Source organism: Myxocyprinus asiaticus, chromosome 40 (genome assembly GCF_019703515.2).
Source record: "Myxocyprinus asiaticus isolate MX2 ecotype Aquarium Trade chromosome 40, UBuf_Myxa_2, whole genome shotgun sequence".
NCBI classification, from domain to species: domain Eukaryota; kingdom Metazoa; phylum Chordata; class Actinopteri; order Cypriniformes; family Catostomidae; genus Myxocyprinus; species Myxocyprinus asiaticus.
This window is the reverse complement of record NC_059383.1, coordinates 27,659,489-27,684,611: the sequence shown is the minus strand read 5'-3', so window position 1 is coordinate 27,684,611 and position 25,123 is coordinate 27,659,489. Positions and strand designations below refer to the sequence as shown.

Below are 25,123 nucleotides of genomic sequence, written 5' to 3'. Positions count from 1 at the left end.
AAATGCACTATAGTCGAAAGATGTCTTTAAAAGGCCCCTCCCAGAGCCCGCTCAAGTGGTCCAGCCCCAGCACTGAGTTTCCCCACAACAGACTGTTGTTGTCAGTTTTGGGACATGAACTAATTTTGCTCTCTCCTTACGCTTCTCAGAACGTGAAGACTACAGGGCTGTTGTTGTGCCTGACAGTCAGAGGCGTTGTGGGCTGCTTTAATGACTCCAAAAATAAAAACAGGAGAGGGAGGACATTAGTCAGCCATTATTCCCAGGCAGGATTTGAGGAGATTACAGATGAAATCACAGCATTCAAAATTGTGTACACGCTTGTTGACAAATTCACATAATTATCATCCAGTTATCTGAAACACTAGAAGGGCTTTGTAATCAGGCACAGTGCATTCAGAGCGTTGTTACGAGACCTCTTGGAATGAGACGAGAGGCTCTTGGAGTGGATTAGCCAAACATCTCTCATCAGTAAGGACATTGAGTCACTGATAGTCATAGAGAATGAGGAACCTCTTCCTCAGTCTATTCTGAATGTCAAGCATGACAGTTAAATAGCTCTTTCTCCTCGCGTGAATGTTGCGTGAGAACGGGGAGATTATGTTGAAGGGATTAACTCATAAAGTGAAAACCGCAAATCCACCAGGCAGAGAAAAACCATTATATTTGGCTTTAAAGATTATCTGTTGTACAGTGTATCAGTATAAAGACAACATGAAATCAAAATTGACCTAACATACTTTCCTAGTAAATGCCACTGGTCTTTTTGTGCATGATTCATCAGTGCATGCTTATTCTAAAGGGGGAATAAAAATGCTTTCATCAAAATTGTAATAACTTTCTTCACTTCACAAAAATGTCTGCTGACGTAACCAAGGCTGCTTGAGCTGGGGGAAAATAATAAAAACCTATAATATCAGCGTAACATGATTCACGTTACGTAAGCCTATCAAATCCTTAAGATAAAATCAGTTATCGCCCTACATTATTTCTCACTGAATCTTGTTGTTTCACTAAGAGATACATCACATTACAGTTAAAGTTAAATGAGTTGCGAATGCAGTTTCATGTTTTCCTTATCTTGTCAGAACAGTGTATCTGTTTAAAATATCACTTTTAATGTTTTTTATTTTATTTTTTTATTTTTTTATGTGAGTACTTGACAAATAACATGTAAACTTTTTTTACTTTTATGTTAAGATTTTAGGTTAAAATTTATAAATATATAGGGCCCTATTTTAAGAGTGCCAGCATTAAGCACAGTGCTATGCCATAAGTCATAACCATGAAGTCAGTGGGCATGGTCATGAAGTTTAGGTATTTTCATGCAAGAATGCGCTAAGTCTAAGCAAGTGGGTTTGGCGAAATCACACGCACAACATGCAAATGGGCATGTGTAATTCGGGCATGTGTCAAGTGTAATTTTTTCTTTTCTGCTTATTCCACCATCTGCGTCCTATTATATACAACCCCAATTCCGAAAAAGTTGGGACAGTATGAAAAATGCATTATATGATGTTTTACCTTGTGAATTTCATTGTTTGTTTGTTGTTTAAATGTACAGTACAGTCGGGACAGTTGGGACAGTCGAGTGTTTACCACTGTGAAACATCAGTTCTTCTAATAACACTTATTAAGCATTTAGGCACTGAAGCCACAAGTTTGTTAAGTTTAAAAAGTGGAATTTTCCCCCATTCATCCATTATGCAGGTCTTCAGCTGCACAATTTTACGGAGTCTTTGTTGCCGTATTGTGCGCTTCATAATGCACCACACATTCTCAATTGGAGATGGTCAAGAATACACGCAGGCCAATCTAGCACCTGCACTCTCTGCTTATTCGGCCAGTATGTGGTTTGAAGTTGTGCTGCTGAAAATTCTGGGACGTCCCTGGAAAAGACTGTGCTGGGTGGCAGTATATGCTGCTCCAAAATTTGTACATATCTGTCTGCATTAATGGTGCCCTCACAGATGTGCGAGTTACCCATGACATGGGCACTGACACACCCCTGTCCCATATAGACACTGGCTTTTGAACCTGACGCTGATAACAGCTTGGATGGTCCTTTTCCTCTTTGGACCGGAGAACACGATGGCTTTTAAAAAAAAAATAAAAAAAATGTGGACTCATCAGACCAAAAAACACAGTTCCACTGTTCTACTTTCCATCTAAGATGAGACCGATCCCAGAGAAGTCGGCAGCGCTTCTGGACAGTGTTGTTGTAGGGCTAATTGACAAGTCTCGAATGATCCTTGCTCTTGAAGAACTAGGCTGTTTTTGGAGACTCCTTATATACTATGAGACGATTGCCTCACCTGTTTAACATCTCCTGTTTCACATTGCCTTGTTATTTTAACTCGTCAAATTGTTATTAGTCTTAAATTGCCCCTGCCTCAATGTTTTTTTGGAGTGTTGCAGTCATCTGATTTGAATTTACTGTAAACATAAAAAATAAAAATAAAACAGTTCACAAGGTAAAACATAATATAATGTGTAGTTGTAGTGTTTTCAATTTAGCAAATGGTGAATATAATTTACAAATCACTACTTTTTGTATTTATAAGCATTTTTCATATTGTCCCAACTTTTTTGGAATTGGGTATATAGTTCATTCCCTTAAGCACCAGTGATATAAACCAAGACAGCACATTCATTAGAAGTTGGTAGTGTAAATGGACTGTATGCAGTAAATTAGAAGAATAAATTACATTCTTTTGTGCATTAACTGCATCCTGCAATGGCATATTTCTGTGACAGTGACACGCTCCTTTTATACACATGGAAAATGTGATTCTCATTTTCAGAATTTGGATGTAGGCTCTGTTAAATTACAGAGAATGTACGTATTTTAATCATCTACTGACACACAAATCATGGCTAGTATTAAGTGATTGTATTGGTACGCACTTCACTTTTACCGGTTGATTTTGATTTTGAAAAATGTAATTGATTTATTGAAAGATGAAAAAAATTTAACCAAAAATACTTCTAAATTGAAATGACATTTCAAACTAAATGCAAATATAATCAAAATAATGAAGTGGTCAAAAAATCATAGCCAACCAATTACAAATATTTTACTATCTCCAACTTTTTCCACCGGCCCGTTTTGCAGTGACTTAACCCTATAATGCCGTATGTATCAAATATTGATACACAATGTTTGACAGCTCCTGTCTCACTCTCTGTTCCAGCTGAAAAGCCAAGAAATGTATGGTATGTAAGTTTCACATGTTTCTGGCACCATCTAGTGGTTATTTGTGAAAAAAGTGGTTTCAATGTTTATATCAATCCATTTAAAATGGCGGCGGACTTCCGCAAAAAATTACACTTATGTTGGGATAAATGACAGCTTATTTTAATAAAGTAAATATATTTTAAAACGAGTATTTGCTGAATATAAGCAACTTGTGCTTGGTTAAATTTTTTATATTATTTTATTGAAAAAGCATGTTGAAATGACATGTATAAAATATGATACAGTAGGTTTTTGTGGTATATCGCTCAATCACCATTACATTACATTTATGCCCACTATAAAAAAATAAAAAATCACAGAGCTTTGAAAATTTTGATATATACCTTTATAAGATATATTTAAAGTGTGAACTAATATTTCTGTGTATTTTCATATATGCAGCCTGCTCTGTCATTATAAAGATCTCATTATTTTACATTACAAGCTGTTATGATCATGTAATCTTACTATTAGTTTGTGAGACCCAGTGATTTTTTTTTTTACAATTTCCCTTTTTTAAATGTCAATATAGTGTTTGGTGCATAAAATACACATGATAAAAATTGTTTATTGAAAAAAAATATATATTTTATTAATATTGTATTTGATGTGCTGAATTGAACTGTGGTACATTTCAATCCATATTTATAGATTGTTGTCGTGGCCAAACTCTCAAACATTTGATATCTCTGAAAAGCCCAGGGAGTCCTCTGATAATACCCCAAGATTTATCACTGTAGCATGTATGGGCTAAGAAAAACTTAAATAACAAATGTCACATGCAAAAATGAATTGCTGGGCCTCAGGAGGATAATGACCTTTAAAGCCTAATGTTTCAAATATGATACATAAAAAAAAAATTTAAAAAAATGATTTCTTTTTATATTTTGTCTAATCGTACTAAAAGTTTCATATTAAAAAAAAAATATATATATATAGAATTTTCTGACAATTCTTTCATATGTCAGGCTTTACAGGGTTAAAAATCACTCTATGGCAACAGGTGGTAAAATACCTTTAGGCCTACAAATTAGACCATAAATACAGTTGTAAATTTAAACATAATAATGATAATTGAAAAATAAAGATAGTTTAACACAAATCTCATACATTTTTGTTTCATATAAGATGGCTACAACTCTGATCATCAGGGACATAATTTGATGTTCCATAATATTTTGTTTGGACATGAACTTTATCTCTACATGCTGGTGGAATCTCCTAACTGCAAATGCAGGAACTGAGTTTAAACTTTGCGCCGTGTTAAGACGTGGTTTTCAAACGTCTTAGCGCAATGACGTATTTCTTATGAAAATAGCAAAGTGCGCTTTGCGCTCTCTCCATTAACATACAATACACCCACACACACATTTCACACATAAAAATTGCTATTAGAATTAGCACTCTCACGAAAATTGGATAAGACGTGCACGGTCATTGCGTGTAGCGCTGCGCTTCGCACTCTCACGAAAATAGAGCCCATAAGGAAAAGTATATTTCAGGTTCTGAAATTGGTCACCATTTCTTTTAACCTTTTATTTATATATATATATATTTTTGGCAGTTCACTTAAATAGTCATTTCTTTCTTTTTTTTCTTTTTTTTTTTTCATTTATTAAATATTCCATGTAGTCTCTCAATTAATGTGAGGTCATAAAAACTTTGTTTAACAATTATTCAAGAAATGGTAAAATGCTGTTTAAAAATTGTTTTAGAAAGTAAGTATATATATAGCATGTCACACTGCAGGACACTGTTAAGACTGTACTACACTTCATGTCAGCTACCTATATAAAGTATTTGTTCTGAGACTTTTAAAACAGCTGACATGTTGCAATAATCCTCCACCACAGGAGTGTACCATGAAGGTCCAGGAGGGCAAGTTCAAACTGCAGGATCTCCTGGTGGTCCCCATGCAGAGGGTCCTCAAATACCACCTTCTGCTTAAGGTGAGAACCACTCCACGAGAGTCCTTTATCAACACTGCCATGATTGAGCTCAGCTATTGTACACTAGTACTGAGAGCATTTATTTCCCAGAGGAAATTTGTATTGCTAAGAGGTTACTCTTTCAGAGCTAATGGGACTTAATGGAGATGCTGTGTTATTATGTTTTATTTTAGTATCCACTTTGTCTCTAAATTTGCTTAGGAAAAATAAAAACAGAAAAATAGGACAATTGTTGACATACAGCAAGAGTATTGAGCTATACGATTAATGCTGATACTAGTATAGCTTAGATAATTTGGGCTTGTAAGAATTTGATTAGAATGTTTGAGTTCATATTGAAATCTTTCACCTTATTTTGGAAAATCTGAGCAAAGTTTGTGAAATTATTGAGATCTCTTTTGTGACTCTAGAAAAGACACATTACTACGAGATAAGTAAAAAATCTGAGAAGCAGGAGATTTAAGCAAAATCTTAATTTCTGCATAATAATGATAATCCAATAATCCAATTGAGAGATGTTAAAAAGATCTCATTTGTGATCTTCCTTTTCTATGTGTTAAGGTTAACTTTGCCTATTCAGATGTGTGAATTGAGGACCTTGTTAAACTTCCATCCATTGTGATTTAAAGTTTGAAAGCAGCAGGACACCACCATCTCCTACTAACCCCACAACCCTAAAAAACATTCAGATCGTTTTACCTCATTCAAGCCCAACAAGACCCATGTGGCTCTCCACACTGGCCGGCCACTGCTAATAGAGATCATGTATAAAACAGGATGCCCTGCATGATACAAACCATCATTAATTCACAGCAGACATTTATAATGGATGCGGAGAGAAAGAGTGTGACGTGCGTCAGAGAGCAGAGAAGGATGTGAGTGGTTTATTTCAGATCGGGCCCCACCATAATTTTTTTCTAAGCCTCTGGATACAGTGACACTGTTTAAATCAGCCATGCTTAAATCATATTATCCTGAAGCCCGGAGGGGGTGTTGCCGTGTGTATGTTTTGTGCTTGAGATTGTGAGTGCATGTTCTTGACTATTTGTGCAGATGGTCATGCATACGCACGTATGCGTACATTCCACTCGAGGCTGTATCTTCACTTTTGTGTGACTGTGTGTGTGTGTGTGTGTGTGTGTGTGTGTGTGTGTGTGTGTGTTGCATTTTTTCCAGGTGTGTCGTTATGTGTGTACTTGTTATTTCCAGGAACAGAATGTTTTCAATGTAGATGTTTTAGTTGTTATTGTTTGTTCATTTTTTCTGTAAGGCACACCAGAGGCAGAGGCATTTTCTCAAATGGCTCTTCCTTGAAGGATAGCTCTGTAGTTTTCAACTCACAGTTTTTTTTTTATGTCTCTGATCATATATATTGTAATTCTGTGCTACATCACCGGTTGTAATAGCTTTAAGCCTAGTACAAGAATTGATGTTTTTCATTCCCTTAAAACTTCCAGAAAGCAAAGAATTCTGGCCCAGACATTGCTCTATCAAAATGTGTCAAAAGTCGCATGAAATTTTGTGAAAAACCTTTTGGGAATATGTTTGTGTTTTCTATTATTTTTGATAAAACAGTCTCAGCTTTCAAATTATGTCAGCATTATCATACAATTCAAACTATAAATGTTGTTTTATGCTCTTAAAAGGTACAGTTCATCTAAAAAGGAAAATTCTCTCTATTTACTCACTCTCATGTTGTCCCAAACTTGTATGACTCTCATTTTTCTGTTGAACACAAAGATATTTTGAAGAACAAATTAGGTGTTTTTGTCCACACAGTGTAAATCAATGGGGTCCAAAGCGTACAAGCTCCAAAATTGACATGAAGGCAGCATAAAAGTAATCCATACAACTGGAGTGTTTTAATCCATGTCTTCTGTCTTCATTTCCTTTAAAAAAAAAAGACATTAATTATATCATTGGAATGCTGAGACCTTCCTTTTTACGTTAGTGCCTAAAACTCAAAATGTGATTCTGGTTTGGTGCGCTTAAAATGTTTGAGCTGGTCACAATTATTGCAAAGCATGCAAGCTGTGGTGCTATGAATAATTACTGTATATGTCCTTCAAAACAACTTTTTTTTAATAAAGCATGGCTTAAAAAACACCAAATACATCTTTTAAGAATGGCACCCAACTTATACTGCCTAAACCAATCGATTTATCAACGGAACAAATTAATTTTGCTGTCACCATGACATTCCGAACAACAGTTTTTTTTATTTTTTTTTATTATTATTCCTTTTTATGAATTAGATGTTGCCACACAGGGGCCAATAACATTTTCACAGTACTGCATGCACTTTAGATACATACTCACTCTATGAATATACTCCATTCCATAAACACATACTATATGGCACTATGTGTTTCATATTACAATATGTGTACGTGCTCAGTCCATGCTTTGTGTATGACTCAATAATTATTTTGTCTGTCCACAGGAGTTAGTGAGTCACTCAGTCGATCGGCCAGAGAGACAGCAGCTTAAAGAGGCACTAGAGGCTATGCAGGTGAGAGCTCTAATGTAATTGACATCTCAACCTTAAGATCTCAGCTTCTTCTGCTAGCAACAGTTGGTTTATAATATAATCATCCCAACAATATTTAGGAAGATTTTGTAGTGTGAAATGATCTCTTGGAATCAAAATGTTGGTGTCTGAATGGCTTTGAGTTTCTTTTTGAGTCTTTTTCTGTTTATTTGCCTTTGAAGGACCTGGCCATGTACATCAACGAGGTGAAAAGAGACAACGAAACCCTAAAGAAAATTAGTGAATTTCAGAGCTCAATAGAAAATCTGGTAAGTGTTCATGACTCAACAAATGTTTGATTTTTACTTCCACAAAACAGTTATGTTTTATTTTTAGCAGCATATTTTATGTGTCAGAAAAATGATTAAATGCTGTATTCTTTCAATAAAAAACAAAACCTAATAATTCTTTCAACCTGAAACAAAACCTAATAATTATTGAAAGTGCGTAGACATCTATTGTAATCGTTAGCATTCTTTTTCTTCTTCTTCTTCTTCTACCATTGAGTCTATGGGAGCCCATAGAACTGTATGCGGGAAAGTTGTGAAATTTGGCACACAGATAGAGGACAGTCTGAACATTAACTGGAGCAAATTTGGAGTCTCTAACTCAAACCCTCTAGCGCCACCAACTGCCCAAATTTTCACACATGTTTATGCTAATAACTTTTTAACCGTAAGTGCTAGAATCAAAATTCTTCTTTCTTCTGATCCCTTGGCTCGAGACTAACCCTATGTCATAATTTTCCTTCTTGAAAATGTTTCCCGCATTTTGGGTTTTTGTCGAAAACCTACTTTTTCGAACTTCTCCTAGACCGTTTGTCCGATTTGCACAAAATTGAATCAGATCATCTTCAGACCAGGCTGACAAAAAGTTATGGAATTCAAGTTGATTAGTCAAACGGTTCTCAAATAACGTGCGAACAAATTTGACGTAGAGCACGCCAAATTGGACGTGAGGCTATATCTCCGCAATGCCTTAGCATATTCACACCAAACTTGGTGTGTGTTATGACAATCATGACCTGAGGGTACCTGCACAGTTTCGGCACAGTGCCACCTAGTGGTCACGAGATATGAAAAATTCATATTTTTGTTTATAACTTCTGAACGGTTTCACCACAAATCTGGTCTTGTTAGATTCTGTGTAGGATGCAGAGTCGAATTATATAAAATTTTCCCATGTCGGCCATTTTGGCTATCACCCATTTTGTATTTTGTTGTAAAATGCTTTTTTTTTTTTTTTTAACATATCAATACGAAACTCATTATGTGTCATTGTCATAATGTACCCTGAAGGTACTCAAAATGTTTTGGGACAGCGCCACCTTCTGGTCAAAAGTTATAACACATTTTCATAAAATGCTAATAACTTTTGATTACTTTGTGCTATTATCATGAGATCAGTCTTGGCAGATTCCTTGGGTCATGCCAAGAACGTGGATACCAATTATGCCATGATCGATCAAACTTCCTGTCCGGCATTTTGAAATCCTTTAAAAACCTAACTTTTTCGAACTCCTCCTTGACTACACCATATCAATTTGGTGACAGCGCCACATGTTGATCAAAAGTAATAAGCTTTTATGTCCCATTGCAATTGATAATACAGTATTCATGGTTTTTCAACCATTTTGCCTAAAATCATGACCAGATTGCTTTAATTATTATAAATTTTTTTTGCCATTGTTGTGCCTAATAATGATTGATGTGCTAGGCCCCTTAATTGCTGCTTGCAGCTATAGTTTTGCAATTTATTGCTGGACATTTTACAGCTATAATGTACATGAACTGTGACAGCTATAAATATCTTGTTTGGTGGAAAATGATGGGATATGATGCAAAATTTGCTGATTTGTTTGTTGCTTCCATTATCATTACATGTAATTCTTACAATTTCAGCAAAAGCTCATCTACAGTATGTTAGCCTATTCGGCTAATTGGTCTGAATTTCTATTTCACTGGCCCTGGGCCATCTAGGCATCCTTATTTTTGAGCTCTGTTGTTTATGGTCCCTTCATAAATAGATTACCTGGATTGCTTAAATCTTTGGATCACAGGTTTGATCAATCTACTGTGTCCTATGAATGACTTATTTTGTGCAGTCAGTCTCTTTTTTACATGCTGGTCAATTCCTCTTTATCCCCAAACATTTTGTTATTTACAAGCCTCCACCTGCCCCTCGTCTATCACTTCTGTTCAGTAAAATAAATCATGAAATCCTCCAGGCCATGAGCACTGGGAGGATGTGTATATGATTGTGTTTAAAGGGAATGAAATCAGTGTCTGCTAGGGCTAATGTAGGTGTTAGTGTATCAGCTCTGGTTTATTTATGTGATGGTCTGTGGCGCAGATGACGCCTGTGGCAAAACATGATTGAGCCAATGAGGCATGGTGCTGAGGGACAAAAGACATTCACTGTGTGCTTTGACATGACTTTAATGGCTCTTAATATAGTAGCTTCTCTAGTGTAGAAGAAATTATAATACTTTCAATCCAATAAAAAAAAAAAAAAAACTTTTTTGGTCAGTAACATCTCAGATACTTGCTAGATGTCTTCTCCATATACTGTTCATCTATGGCAGGGGTTTTCAAAGTCTTGGACAGTAAGCACCCCCTCTGAGAAAATTTACAAGACTGTGCCCCCCTTGACCCCTAAATAATGTCCATTTCACATAACGGCAGATTTCATAGAGCAGCGTAGTTTGTTTGAGAGTGCGCGTCCAGTTTTGAGTGAGAGCCAAAGACGTCTGCAGAGAGATTCGCACTGGCGCAACTGGTACATGGATGCGCTCTCGCATGATATGCATGTTGTGCTCTCGACATTAACAGTATTATAACGCTATAGAGCCATGGTCTATTAAGCTGGACTATGGTCCATTATGACAATAATTTTCATTTATCTTTACAATACATTTTTATTGTATTTATGTATCTTTTGATTTTACTTGGTGAAATTATCATCAATCTCTGCACCTCCCCTGACATGCTCTGGCACCCCCTGGGGAGGCGCACCTCCCAGTTTGAAAACCGTGGATCTAAGGGGTTGATGGGGCAACAGTTGCACGCTTTCTCATTAGACTTCCATTTAAATGTCAAAACCATTTTAGTTTGTTTTTAACAGAATTTTTGGCATCAGTAGCACCTCAAAAACATTGTACCGAATGGATTTACAATGAAACTCTGGGGCAACTGTTGTATACGTACCCCATAGACTTCCATTGTTAGTGTCAATAAATTATTTTGGTTTATTTTTAACAGCATCTGCGGCAACAGTACCACTTTTGAATCATACTTCAAAAACAGTGTATCAAAATACACTTACTGTGGAAGTCTATGGAGCAACCTTTGGACCCTTACCCCATATACTAACACTGATATGGCGTAACTGTCACAAGATTGCAAGTTTCTTGCAAGAAGTCTTCACCTTGTACTTTTCATGTTTATATACTGTATGTGTTGATTTATTTTTCCATGGCAACGCCTATTACATAAACCTTTATATGATAAAAGAATGTTTCAGATTAAATAGAACTTAATGTGGCATTAGTTCCACTGAAAATAATTTTAACTTGTACCTTAAAAACAGTGTACAGAAATGTACTAACAATGGAAGTCTATGGGCAAACATTGTACACTTGCCCCTTAGACTTTCATAGGAACTCTCAACAAATGCTTGTTCTGTTTTTAAAAACTGGAACGAGTTGAAATAATTTTTTGTGGTAATTGACAGCATACCACAGATGCTGCCAATAGATCTTATATTTTACACAGATTATTGCTTTATTAAATACTGCAAACAGGAACAAGTGACTCTATGCTTGGATGGACTGTATCAAACTCTCCAAGTCTTTATACCAATGTAAAGGTATTGATATATTATTTGTTATAATTTGTGTAATTGTGTCATACACAGCAGGTGAAGCTGGAGGAGTATGGTAGGCCAAAGATAGACGGAGAGCTGAAAGTGTGTTCTATAGTTAACCGGACAAAACAAGACAGGTATGACAAACCGGTTTAATTGCACACCACATTTATACAACAAGAAATTGTTGGTATTACTTAACAATATGGTTCTATACATTAACATTAGTTAATGCATTAGGTATCGTCAACTAACAATGAGCAATTTAACAGCATTTATTAATCTCGTTTAGGGTTAGTTAATGTTTACTTATAAATGTTCAGCGTTTGTTCATGTTTTTGTTCTGCCACAAAATATATATTGTGTATCACTCTCTTCTGTATCCAGATACATCTTCCTGTTTGATAAAGTGGTAATTGTATGCAAGAGGAAAGGCTATAACTATGAGTTGAAGGAGATCATTGAACTTCACTTCTACAAGATGTCCGATGACCCCATGAACAACCGTGACATGAAAAAGGTGAGAGTCCTTCAAGTCGCCAATCATTGCCCCTACTTCAGAATAAATATGCCCGATCAACTAAGGCATAATTTAGCAATTTCTTTGCTCTTTTTTTTTTTTTTTTTTTTTATTGATTCAGGCAATAATCTTAATGTACTGCATTTTAAACATGCAAGGCATGGGATTAAGGGATTAATCTCGTAGTTTGCTTGGTGAACACAGATGGATTGCGTTCATATAGTCTTGTCCTTGAGCGTTAAATCTTGATGCTCATAATTTCAACCAATCAGAAATGATGCACTGCCCTGCTCGGTGCTCTAGCATGTGTATGTGTAAATCTAGCAATCAGGAATTTTTGCATGTATATGAGAATGCATGTGTAACAGGGTCTCTTTCTCTCTCCCTTTCTTTCTCTCTCTGTCTTCCTGTCAATCTGTTGTTTCTTTTGCATGCCTACCAGTCGAGTGGAAAAATGGTAAGCCGAAAGCTCATGTTTTCTAAGCAGTCATGTGTGCAAGTATCAGGTGCTCTGATTGACTGTCTCTTCTGCAATGTTGTAATCTGTTTCCTGCCATTTCAAAAGATCCACTTCAGCTTTACACAGTCGGAATGGAATCAGCAGTTTTAAAACTGGCAATTTGTTTGAGATATTTACGAAGTTGTCATCTTTCTTGACTCAGATAAAAATGCAGACTAAGGGGCTGTTCACACAGGTTGCATTCATGCACTCAAAAACAGGTAGACGAAGCACAACAGTATTAAACAGAATGCAAGCAAGGGTTCCTACTGGCTGCGTTCACACCGCAGCTGAATGTGGCCCAAATCTGATTTTTTTTTTCACTCTCATGTGACAAATCTGTTAATTGGATGATCGTGAGAATAGTCAAAAGTGATCTGGGCCACTTTCATACAGGTATGTGTAAATAAATCAGATACGTATCTGATTTTTTCCAATGGGTCTTCGGTGTGAACAGCCAGGTCAGATTTAATGTGATTTTTACATGAATCTACCTCAACATTCGTCATTTACACACTTGATTTCCAGCGTATATACGCCTGTTATATTTAAAAACTTTTAAGTGCGAGTCATATCTGTCTAGTTAATGCATTCAGTTTCTTTTTAAGGAAAGAAAATAAAAGTTTAGGCTTCAACAGTTATTTTCAGTGATTCGTTTGGATTATATGTTAAATACAGTATGCGTATGAAAACATACTGATATAGATTTATATAACGGTGCTCTTTGCTTGTGTCACTCGCTCAGAAAACACAGTTTCTGTATTTCTCAAACTGTATCAAAATACGAATGCAAGCCAGTCAATGGAAATCTGAAATAAATAAAGATAACTCTTCTTACCTTACATATCTGTAATGCCGTTTTTCCTGCTGTCTTTCGATTGTATGGTGTTTCGCTCGTAGGTAATATTGCACTTGAACTTGATTATTTAAATTCCACCATACGAAGGAAAATGACAACATAAAAATACTTTATGCACCAATGGTCTTTCTTCATCACTCACGGACATATTATCAGATAGGCATGTGTGCTATCTACGTTAAAAACTGATAAATACATTTTTTATTATAATTTCATTCATTATTCATTCTATAATGATGAACATGCCAGAGTTTGTTATACGCATGCTCAGGGAGTGCTACACGCAGTTTAGGGGTGTCGGATGTTCAGACCAGTGTCAGATATGTCATGTGAACAACCTAAAAATCAGATCTGAGCAGAAAATCCGATCTGGGCCACATTCAGCTGTGGTGTGAATGCACTGTCATGGAAAACCTAGAAATATCAGGAAATTGTAAAAAAAAAAAATAAATAAATTAAAAATAAAAAAAGACATGGAAACAAATCAACCCCTGTAAAGTAATGGAAATATCTATAGTGCATAACATTTTTCTAGTTATTCTCAGCTTTTTTTTTTTTTTTTAAACAAGCGAGGGAAGAGTCTAAATTATTTTTTGTGGTAATCAACGTTATGCCACAAATGCTATTGATTGAGCTAAACTTGAACCGGGAGCATTCCTTTAAGGCTAGAAATTTTGCTTTGTGTGTGCAATCTCTATATAATGACTTTTGAAAATCCTTATTCAGTTATCCCAAACATCTCGACGTGCCGTTCATTACTCAAGACACGATGCAAAGGCAAAAGATGCATGTGTACATAGACCAACAATTAAAATATAACATCGATGTAAAACGAACACACCCTGTGTGAACTGCCCTGTACACAGTCTTATTTTCAATCCATTACTGTATGTCTCTTTCCACCATCCCTGCCTCCATCCACCTTCTCCATTTCCTCTCCTTCCACAGTGGTCGTATGGCTTCTACCTGATCCATCTGCAGGGGAAACAGGGCTTCCAGTTCTTCTGCAAGACAGAAGACACCAAGCGCAAGTGGATGGAGCAGTTTGAGATGGCCATGTAAGTTAGAACTACATCAGTGTAAAAATTTTACAGTATTTTGCTCTGTTGACCCAAATCGCCACATCATGTGATTGTTAAACCACGCAGGTCAAACATCAAACCCGAAAGAGCCACTGCCAACCAGCACAACTTCCAAATGCACACATTTGAAAAGAACACCAACTGCAGGGTCTGCAAAATGCTGCTGAGGTGAGGGCGCGCACACACACACACACACTAAACTCCATCCCAGTATTATACAACCAATGCAGTGGACTGAAACAGGCTTCGACCCATGTTACTGGACTACTGGTCTGGCCTCTATTACATGAGCTGCAAGTCGCTGATTGGCTGTATTGACTCACATGAAACTGTAGTGCACTGACCTAAATTTGCTGCTAATTATAACAGTTCAATGGTTCAATGTATGTGCAAAGTGGCCGGGAACTAGCTGCGAATACATTTAATTTTGCCACTTATTTTTGCCGACATATGGATTTAGAGTTGTATGGAGTGATGGTTGTGGTTGTATTGATATATTTTCTAACAGTACTTGCTAAAGCTATTACTATTGTTTATTCTTAGGGTTAGGAATTTAAACAAACCCCTAACCTAAGTATTAAGCTTCAACATGTAAATTTAGCACCGTTTGTGCTACAGACTTGAATGAAAACTTAAATTGTGCAGCTTTTTGGGGAGAGACATGGTGCTTACATTTCTAAGTGTTAAAACATCACCTCTTGACTTGTAAACAATTATCCAGAGCACTCTAGCAACTGCATAGCAACACTTCCAAAAATTCACCCAGAACACCTTTAGCGACTACATAGCAATGCCCTGGCCATCACCCCTTCCACCCTAGCATCCAACTGGCAACATTTGCACAAGCCATATCAGATAATATGGATGTGTTTGATCTTCAGTTGGACATCAGGAAATAAAGATGTAGTATTGTACTATATTAACATTTCTCAGAGCTTAAAACCCAAACACTTCATCATGATTTTGTTCCTCGGTCTCTTTTTCTCTCTCTCTTTCTCTCTCTCTCTCTCTCTCTCTCTCTCTCTCTCTCTTTCTCTCTCTCTCTCTCTCTCTGTCATACTTTCTTTAGGGGTATATTCTACCAGGGTTACTTCTGTTCACGGTGTGGGACCGGTGCCCATAAGGAATGTCTGGAGGTTATCACCATCTGCAAAATAAGTGAGTCTCACACAGAGAGCTGCTACTTGAAAGTGCCCATATTTGCATTACATCTGCTCTAATTAAAAAGATTAGCCACTGACCATGCTCTCTCACTCTCTTTCTCTTTCTATCTCTCTCAATATTATTTCAGGTCCCCATGATTTGGTGAGTTTTAGTGGTCTGCACTCATAAACCTCCATCTTTCGAATTAATGCACTAATGTCTGATGAATTAATCATCCTCTCTCATGGACACTGTGCACTGACTTTTCCCAAACTTCACCACTTTGCCATCTGTTTTATTTAATCTTAAAGTTTGTCCTGAGTTTTGAAAAACACTAAGCTCTGGATGTCATAAAAATTATGCCTGATATAATCACATGAAAACATTGATGTGTATTAAATTGCATTCCATTATATATCTCTGACAGGAGCCTGGACTTCCACAATCAGGTAAAAAAAAAAAAAAAGAGAGATTTTTGCTTCTGTCTGCTCTGATACTAATGTGGTTATGTCAGTACGAAAAATTCAGACACTGCGCACAGCTTTAGGTAAAAGCTCTATAAACAGAAGTGGACAAAATCTAGAACAAATGCGCAAAAGAAATCCGACTGCAGCTCTCTGTTGCCATCTAGTGTATGTGTGTTGTGAAGTAAACAGAGTGTAGGTCTATGTGTGTTCTGAGAAATGAAAGATGAATTGTAAGGCCTTTATATAGAACGCCATATAGTGCATACATTGATCTGTTAATACAGTTCTGATTATATTGTTGTTGTTTTTTTCTGTTCTTAAGGTCCAAAGATGGTGGCCATCAGGAATTACCATGGTACCCCTGCCCCACCAGGCAAGATGCCACTTTGCTTCCAGATAGGAGAAGTCATTGAACTCCTGAAGGGAGACCCAGACACATCGTGGTGGGAGGTATGATGTGTGATATACATTACATGCCTCACCTCACAATTTAAAATGTTTTCAGGAAATATCTATGGCCATACCAAGGGTCCAAAACTTATACTCACCAAATGCAAAAGTGAGTAAAAATCTATGTACTGGTCAGTTGGTCAGGTAACATTTTCAGGAATTCTAGCAGTATTTGCAATGGTTTAAATCGCAATACAAGAACACCCATTCTACACTGGACACGTTGAAGTGAACATTCTAAATGACGTGCAGAAAGCACTGACCAATCAGCTGTGAGCTCCAGTAGACTTCAGCAATGGTTAAATGGGAAAATAACATGTATTTTACTTTATTTTCAATGGAAATCTACTGGTATAAACATTTATTTATTCTAAGATTATTATTGTAATTTTTTTGTTGCTAAAACTGTGTATGAATGTGGTTAGAAACAAAAGATTACTTAAATTACATTCTAAGGAATTGTAAGGAACACATAAGATGGGTCTTGACAGTTTGGTGTGATGCGAGCTTGCATTTCACAGAGAGATTATATTATGCAATGACTGCGCTGTTTGCCACAACTATGCCAAGGGAATAAAAGCTTAATAATTCCTTTGTCAAAGGGACAATACTTTTCTATTAATAAAATAATGTAAAATATATTTTTATAACTAGTCTACTACAGTTGGTGTATTTTAACCTCCAGTCATGTTTGTTTGTGTGTGTGTGTGTGTGTGTGTGTGTGTGTGTGTGTGTGTGTGTGTGTGTGTTTGTTTTTTTCTTGCATGTGGGATGCAATCATTAATTCATTAATCTTTACTTCTCAATTGTTGCATTTACCTCTCAGGGAAAGCTTATCCAAACCCTAAAGACTGGCTTCTTCCCCAGTTCCAATGTGAAACCATGTTTAGACCCTAAGGTACTGTTTTGTAAAAACAATATCTTTACAAAAAAGTAATAATAAAAAAGCAAATATACATGTATATGTATTACAGTGCTCAACAGAACATGTTCTTTACCATTAGAAACTAAACCAAACCTCGTACATCATATAATTGTTTCATCTTTTTTCTTCTCTACAGCCTTTCCAGTCATTTTCCAGCCGTCAGTCCTCCAGAGAGACAGATTACTACGTTTATCCCTGGTATCTCATCCTATTCTAGAGAACATCGATTTTCTATTCTGACCACTTTCCAACAGCAAGCTACAACCTGATTTTGTTTTATAATATATGATTTGCAGTCTCGTAAGAGCATTATGCATTAACCTGTATACCAAAGTATGCTTGTAAAGCTTGTATAACGTGATATTTACAGCTACTGTCATGAGGCCTGCTGAAATTTGCATGGAATTGTATTTGTGTCATAACTAGAATCGATGAAAATGATTGATTAGCATTAGGCTCATTGCAAGGCATGTTAAGTCTTTATGGTTTTTAATGAGGTAATGACCTCTGTTAAAGGTGCTGTAATGATGTACATGGTATTGAACAGGCTTATTGAATGAGGTGTGTTTTCCCCATGGCTTCAGGTTTGCAGGAAATATGGAACGGCAGCAAGCCGACAACCTGCTCAAGTCTCACAGCAGCGGCACGTACCTGATCCGAGAAAGGACGGCAGAGGCAGAGAGATTCGCCATCAGTATCAAGTGAGCGTTATACGTATACATGGACTAAGCACTGTATTAATCTTCAAAACATGACATCCTGCCTGGGTTTTATGTGCAGTGTGTATAGTTTAATGAATTGTGGTAATGAGATGCTGCAAATGAGAGGTACGTGTTTTTCCTTTTCACAGGTTTAATGATGAAGTGAAGCACATTAAAGTTGTTGAGAAAGACAACTGGATTCACATCACAGAGGCAAAAAAGTTTGATAGCCTTCTGGTAAGAAAAGTGTCTCACTTTTGGAATTATTACAGCGCTTGCAAGGCAAACAACATTTACACAGAACCAAAGTCTAAAACCAAAGCTTATCTAAAACTTTATTCTTTTTCTTTCTTGAAAGCACTAATATTTCCTTTTCTAAATGCAAATCTAGTTTCTCAGTATGTTATTACAGAAGATAACTGTGGAAACATGAAATTGCTGTAAGTAACTTTTGATATATGTTTCTTTATGTAACAGGAACTTGTGGAGTATTATCAGTCTCACTCACTTAAAGAGAGCTTTAAGCTGTTGGACACGACATTACGGTACCCTTACAAATCCCGAGAGCGTTCAAGCTCTCGCACCAATACTCGCTCACCAGGTAAACATTTGTTACAATAATCCTCTCTTTCTCTTCATGTCTTTTTATCTCTCTCTCTCTCTCCCTCCCTCCCTTACTTTCACTTCTCTGCTTTCTTGCCTGCTCAACGCTGGCACAGACTTAGTATTGAACCCCCACCAGTCTGGCAAGAAGCCTTCCACAATCTATGGACATGCTCTGCAAGTCTGAACAAACAAACCATGCCAGATGGTTACACCCTCACATTATTTATACCCCGCCTCCTAGCGTTTCAGCTGTCAATCATCTTAGGCTTGGTTGACATGGGGCTGCCCACTTTGGCTGAAGCAGAGGCCTGACTTTGACTTTTGGCAACTGGGGCAAATTTTGCTTGGCCAGCAGAATAGGCTCCAATAAACATATGCTTCATTAGATTTATTATAAATTATGTTTACCCTCCTCGGCTTATAGCCCGCACTAGGCCTCCTTTGTTCACTTTCCAGTCATGTTTAACTGGTGTTCACTCATGCTTTTATGTAAATGCATTGCTGTGAACAGCAAAGATAATGCATATTATGTGGTAGTGAGGGTGCGGAGGGCTTTTAGAAGGAAGATCTAGAGGTTATGTGAAAACACCAGAGCTGCAAATCTTAGTGAATCTTAGTTCACCCAAAAATGAAAATGCTGTCATAATTTACTCTGCCTCATGTTGTTTACTTTCTTTCTTCTGTGGAACACAAAAGGAGATATTTTGCATAATGTCTAGAGTGCTCATTTTTAAAATAGGGTCTGGGGCTGTCAAAACACCATATGTATTCAAAAAAAAAACATAAAATCATCATAAAAGTGGTCTGAATTTCATTGAATTCAGATATGGCGCATCGAGACGTGTCATGCCAGGTTTGACGTCAATGACGAGACATCCAAGAACCAATTACTTTTGACCTCATTTACATCAAACCTTGTGCTACACATCTTGATGCACCATATTACACCTTAATAATGACTTAAATTTTAATCTGTTCCTTCCACAAAACTATCACATGGCTTTAGAAAATGTATAGCTCACAAGTCATATGAACTACTTTTGTGGTGCCTTTTTTGTTGTTGTCATTTTTGGCACTTAACAGCCACAGTCCCCATTATGGAATAATGGACATTCTATAAAACATCTCCTTTTGAGTCCCATGGAAGAAAGTACAGAGACAGAATGATATTAGGGTAAATGATGAATTTTCATTTTGTGTGAACTAGCACTTTAAATATCGTATTGTTTAGAACGGAGTACAAATATCGATTTTCCAATGCTTGATTTGTCATTGAATAATGTCTCTTTTAATATCCTCTCTGTTCTTTACAGTAAGACAAACAACAAAAAATTAACATTTAATTCTAATCATGCATAGCACGGATGCTGTCGAGAAGTCATATGACTTCTCTCTCTCGTTAATGTGCGCTCTTAACGAGACAGTACCTGTTTTTGCACGCGTTCTACAAATCAATGTAAATAGTACAAATTATGAATGTAAATACAATATATACAGTATATGCATTATAAAATTGCATATTTATTGATGCAATACATGGATTTGTACACATTTTAAAAGCTAAAATGTGACCAATATGATGAAAACTAATGATGACATATAATTTGTACATTTTATATTTTTGTAATGCACCTGGTTAGGAGTTCCCCTGTATAATTAACAGCATTATCAGGGAGAGAATTTCTTTCATATGTAAGCACAATGGACATTATAACTGAAATATACTTATATGAATCAATATCATATCAGGAAATCTGTATCAGTGCCCACCCCTACTGTAGTATTGTATCTGTGAGAATTCCAGCTACTTTTTCCCGGAATATACATACTCTCTCTCTCTCTCTCTGTCTGGCACACAACTGACCTTTACGTTGCTTTTGTTTGATAAGGAGACCATGTCCTTTGACTAATCTTTTTCTGCTTTTGTTCACCCTTTAAATCTGTTGTGCCCCTCCTCCTCTTCCCTTCTCTTTGTTGTTTCTCTCCCCCTCTCACTCTCTCTCTTTCTCTCCCTCACTCTCTCCATCCTGTCTCAGCAGCCTCCTCTGCTTCCTACAACTTCTCCTTCCTAAGTCCTCAGGGTCTCAACTTCTCCTCTCAAAGCTCTGCTCCCTTCTGGTCAGGTACTTCCCATCTGAGCTTCTTTCTCATCTTCTTGTCCAGACTCTTCCATCCCCTGTTTACTTCCATTTCCTCATCCTCCCATTCACATCCTTTCCCTGGTTCTGTTTTCCTCATCCTTTCATTCCTGGTCTGGAAATTCATAAGATTCATTCTGTGTCTAGATATCTAGAGTAGTAGTCACACCCTTTTGTTCTAATACACAATTCATCCACATCTAACTCAAATGTTATTTAATATCCATGCATATGTGCTGTTTAAACATGTAACTGCTTTCTGATGCATCCTAAATGTGTTATAATCTGGGGATTACATGTGGTAATCTGGTGGCCTTTTGCAGTGTTCACACCCAGAGTGGTCAGCACAGCTGTGGCGCGATACAACTTTGCTGCTCGAGACATGAGAGAGCTGTCTCTGCGAGAGGGGGACATCGTTAAGATCTACAGTAAGATCGGCGGAGACCAAGGCTGGTGGAAAGGAGAGGCCAACGGCAAGGTAAGACAACCAGCAAGTGCAAAGCAATAAATGCTGTCTTGATTTGCAGTATATTAAAAGGATAGTTCCCCTGAAAATAAAACTTATTCACCTTCATTTTGTTCCAAACCCGTAATACTTTGTTACTTCCGTGGAACATAAAAGTAGATGATAGGCAGAATGTAAGCCTCAGTCACCATTCACTTTCATTGTATGGAAAAAAGATGCAATGAAAGTTGACATTGACTTAGGCTGAACAGTCTGCCTAATATCTCCTTTCGTGTTCCATGGAAAAAAGAAAGTCATACGGGTTTGGAACAACATTAGGGTGAGTAAATGATGACAACATTTGTATTCTTAGGTGAACTAGCCTATCCCTTTAAGATAGTCTTGTGAATTATGACTAATCTGTCCATGTTCTTCATTCAGATTGGGTGGTTCCCCTCCACGTACGTCGAGGAGGAGGGGATACAGTGAAGCTCTGGATTCACACAGATCATCCAATCAGATTGCATTCTGATCCCCAGGCCTCTTGAGAGGACTCTTTGGTTTCCATGGAAACATCAGTGGAAAACTTTTGTGGTGGAAACTTATTTCACAGTGAATATTTGTACTTCTGTCTCCTTTCGTCATGTACGAATATACTTTCTTTCGTTTCTCTGAATGTTTGTGTGATCTCTGTGAAGAAACCTGCTCGGAGTCTGTTTGTTCTCAGTGTCAGAGGGGCTTGCGGAGAGAAACTGCGAATGGAGCAGAACTTTGCCTTGAACTGGCCAAAGGACAAGCATGGCTTTAAGTTGTACAGTTATACCTGTAATGTGTGCTTTCGGCCACTGAGGTAAAATGGGGGTGGGAACATATACATATTTATATATAGATAATTTATTAAATAAGAAAATATATGATAAAAATGCAATGTTGAACATTTGTTTAACAGCAGCAGTGCAAAGAATATATGAGAAAAGAAAAGACGCACTTTGCAATTCTTTACAGAGAGAATTTGCCTTAGTATATGGTAATGCCTTTAGAGGTGGAGGTAAAGAGATGGAACTCAGACTTGCACAAACACACTCAAACTCATGCATCCACCCTGTCCAGAAATACGGTGCCTTTTCAGATTTGTTCTTCACTCCCAACAGAGTCTGGTTTGTTTATAGCTGCGGCATTAACGCCCCATTCTGTAGAAGTGTGCGTTTACTGTCCTGTACACCCATTAAACCGGACTCAGCTAAAGCTGGATGGCAGATAACCATGAAAGAGACTGAACCCCTCTTGGATTGAAGTGAGCAGATGACATGCTCACCCATCTTACTTAAACAAAGGGCAGCCAAGTAAAGGCATCCAATCGAAATGGCAAGCTAGCTGGACCTGCTTTAGCGGGCTTGGACAGCGAAGGATTCCGCCACCTTCAGCTTAATCAAGAGGATGCAGAATTATCAGGAAGAGATTCCATGAATGCTGTTTTCAGTGATTAGCATTTTTATGTCCATGTTCTCAGTGGTCCAAAGTTGGATGGAAAAGGGAAACACAATATTTCGAAGTGAATACTGTTCTGTACACTGATGTTCATGAATACCCAGAGATTTTTTTATTTTATTTTATTTTTATTTTATTTTTTGGCATCTTCTACAAGCACATACGTTTTTACCATGCCAAACACTTTTTTTTTTTTTTTTCATCTGCAGCCTGTTACATTACAGTATCTTGCCTTACTAATTGGTGGACACTTGGTGCTACAGTGCTATATATTGAATTCCCTGAGTTGGGGCAGGATTTTCTTTGCTGTTGTTCTGGACTAGGAGACCCACTGTTGAAGAATCTCAACCATCAAGTGCACTTTATCTCTCCAGGCACCTTTTAAAACAGGACTCCACACTGCAGACCTGGACATTAAAGTTTAATATTATTTTAGCAATTTTCAGTGTCCTTATTTTTACTTCTGGAAGAAAAATAGTACAAAAATTAAATCCTTGACACTATGAGCAGCCGTTTCTTAAAGTCTAATATTGAACATTACCTGTAAACTCCATAAGTGCATGGATGTGTCCCTCATACAGTTCTTTGAGAAACACCTTTTTCTGTTGCCGGCCATCAAAAATTGACAGTATGAAGTAGATGAGATAGGAAGTGATGGAAGTGATGGAAGAGGGCTGCTCAGGTCAAGGTAGCACTGGCTGAAGGGCTTAGTTCCTGTTTGTGTAGTGGATGAAAACCCATTGCATGTCATCATAGATATTACAACGCCTGTCCATGGATCCTGTAAAAGATTTAAAACAAAAACATGAAATTGTGTACATTTTTTTGAATAGTCAGTTATTTCCAAACTGAGGTCTGTCATGAAAATAAAAAAAATCAAAACAAATGTTTTTTATGTTTTTCTTTTTTGCTTATTTGTGGTGTTATTATTGGTGTTAAAATGTGGATGGATGGATGGATGCTCAGACACTGTGGCCATCTCCTATGTACTCAGCTACCTAAAAGATCATTGAGTCCTCCTGCATTACCTCTGGTCTTCTTTTTAGTAATACAGTGGGGATGGCATTGAAAGTACCAGATGATGCTGATAGCATTATCATCACAGGGGAGAACTGGCCCTTTGCAGTACATTATTCCATCATCCGCGCTAACTTTGGCGAACTGCAGGTGGTGTAGTGACGAGTTAACCATGGATCTTAGACTGTTCTGTAGTTGTTAAGGAATGTGGAGTGCCCTTTATTTGGTATTGGAACTAGATGTGATGTTTTCCAGAGCACAGGAACTTTATCCAGAGTCCAGACTGTCCAGACTCAAGTTAATCAAGCACTGGAGCATTCACTCATCTGATAAACACAGACCCTCATGACCCCTGGACCAGTGCCCTCAGGTACTGTGGCCTTACCATGGTGCTCTGGTCTGTTCTGCTGTCTTGGTGTAACATGTAATTTAATGCCTTATTTTATTTATAACGACGATACACTACAAAAATTAAAAGTGACTCAAGCCACACAGACAGAACCCTCTGGAGATCCTCCAGACACCCTTTAAAGAAGCCTCAAATATCCTATTTAGAACTTCAAAATATATTTTAAATGCCTCAAAGACTTTCCCTTATAAAGGGGTTGCTGAAAGAACAGCTGACAGTCTAAAAGTTGTAGGAACTAAGTGTAAGTTTCTCAAAGAACTGAAAGGGTGTCTAGATTAGAAGATCTCTAGAATGTTCTGCCAGTGTGGCAGGGCCGTTTCTAGCTATAAGTGGTATAAGCGTCCGAACCACCACGGGGCTCCACAAAGCAAGGTTGTGTTTTTTAATTAATTTTTTTTATTATTATCTTTAAATACTGTATACTAAAAGCTGCGAGTAAGACTCAGGCAGCTGTTATGGCTCAATTAGACAGTCATAGGGAGCCCCCTTGTGGCCTGAAAGGGAGAATATAACTGCAAGGAGAGAGTTGAAGCTAGATGTGACAGACACCTACAAGTCCTTGCGGAAAAAAAAAGGAATAAAAAGGAGGAGGAGAAACGCAGCCAGACCACTGGTAAGAAATTAATGTAAGTTAGCTACCTGGCTAGATGGTGTTTGTTCATTCTCATACATTAAATAGCAACAATTAGTTAGTTAAGGTTTTGCAGTTGTGTCGATTGGTCGTGCTGTGGGGCCTCCAAATAGGATTTTGCTTAGGGTCCCCATATGCTCAGAAACAGCCCTGTGGTGTGGC

General features: G+C 37.3%; 1 protein-coding gene across 3 annotated transcripts in view; it reads left to right on the top strand.

Moving 5' to 3' along the window:
- LOC127431080 (guanine nucleotide exchange factor VAV2-like) overlaps positions 1–23,781 on the top strand; it is a 306,871-nt gene extending 283,090 nt beyond the window's left edge. The window contains exons 10-29 of one of the 3 annotated variants that reach the window (XM_051681324.1): positions 5,092–5,187; positions 7,631–7,699; positions 7,900–7,986; positions 11,633–11,718; positions 11,969–12,101; positions 12,544–12,558; positions 14,408–14,517; positions 14,608–14,709; positions 15,611–15,699; positions 15,833–15,846; positions 16,112–16,133; positions 16,474–16,601; positions 17,428–17,499; positions 17,663–17,724; positions 18,111–18,227; positions 18,377–18,464; positions 18,705–18,828; positions 20,873–20,956; positions 21,295–21,449; positions 21,858–23,781. In XM_051681324.1, the coding sequence (XP_051537284.1) occupies positions 5,092–5,187; positions 7,631–7,699; positions 7,900–7,986; positions 11,633–11,718; positions 11,969–12,101; positions 12,544–12,558; positions 14,408–14,517; positions 14,608–14,709; positions 15,611–15,699; positions 15,833–15,846; positions 16,112–16,133; positions 16,474–16,601; positions 17,428–17,499; positions 17,663–17,724; positions 18,111–18,227; positions 18,377–18,464; positions 18,705–18,828; positions 20,873–20,956; positions 21,295–21,449; positions 21,858–21,905 (1,701 nt within the window). In that variant the 3' untranslated portion in view covers positions 21,906–23,781. The remainder of the gene's footprint in view (positions 1–5,091; positions 5,188–7,630; positions 7,700–7,899; positions 7,987–11,632; positions 11,719–11,968; positions 12,102–12,543; positions 12,559–14,407; positions 14,518–14,607; positions 14,710–15,610; positions 15,700–15,832; positions 15,847–16,111; positions 16,134–16,473; positions 16,602–17,427; positions 17,500–17,662; positions 17,725–18,110; positions 18,228–18,376; positions 18,465–18,704; positions 18,829–20,872; positions 20,957–21,294; positions 21,450–21,857) is intronic. The other 2 variants (XM_051681325.1, XM_051681326.1) reach the window with 2 other exon arrangements.
- Positions 23,782–25,123: the final 1,342 nt, after the last annotated feature.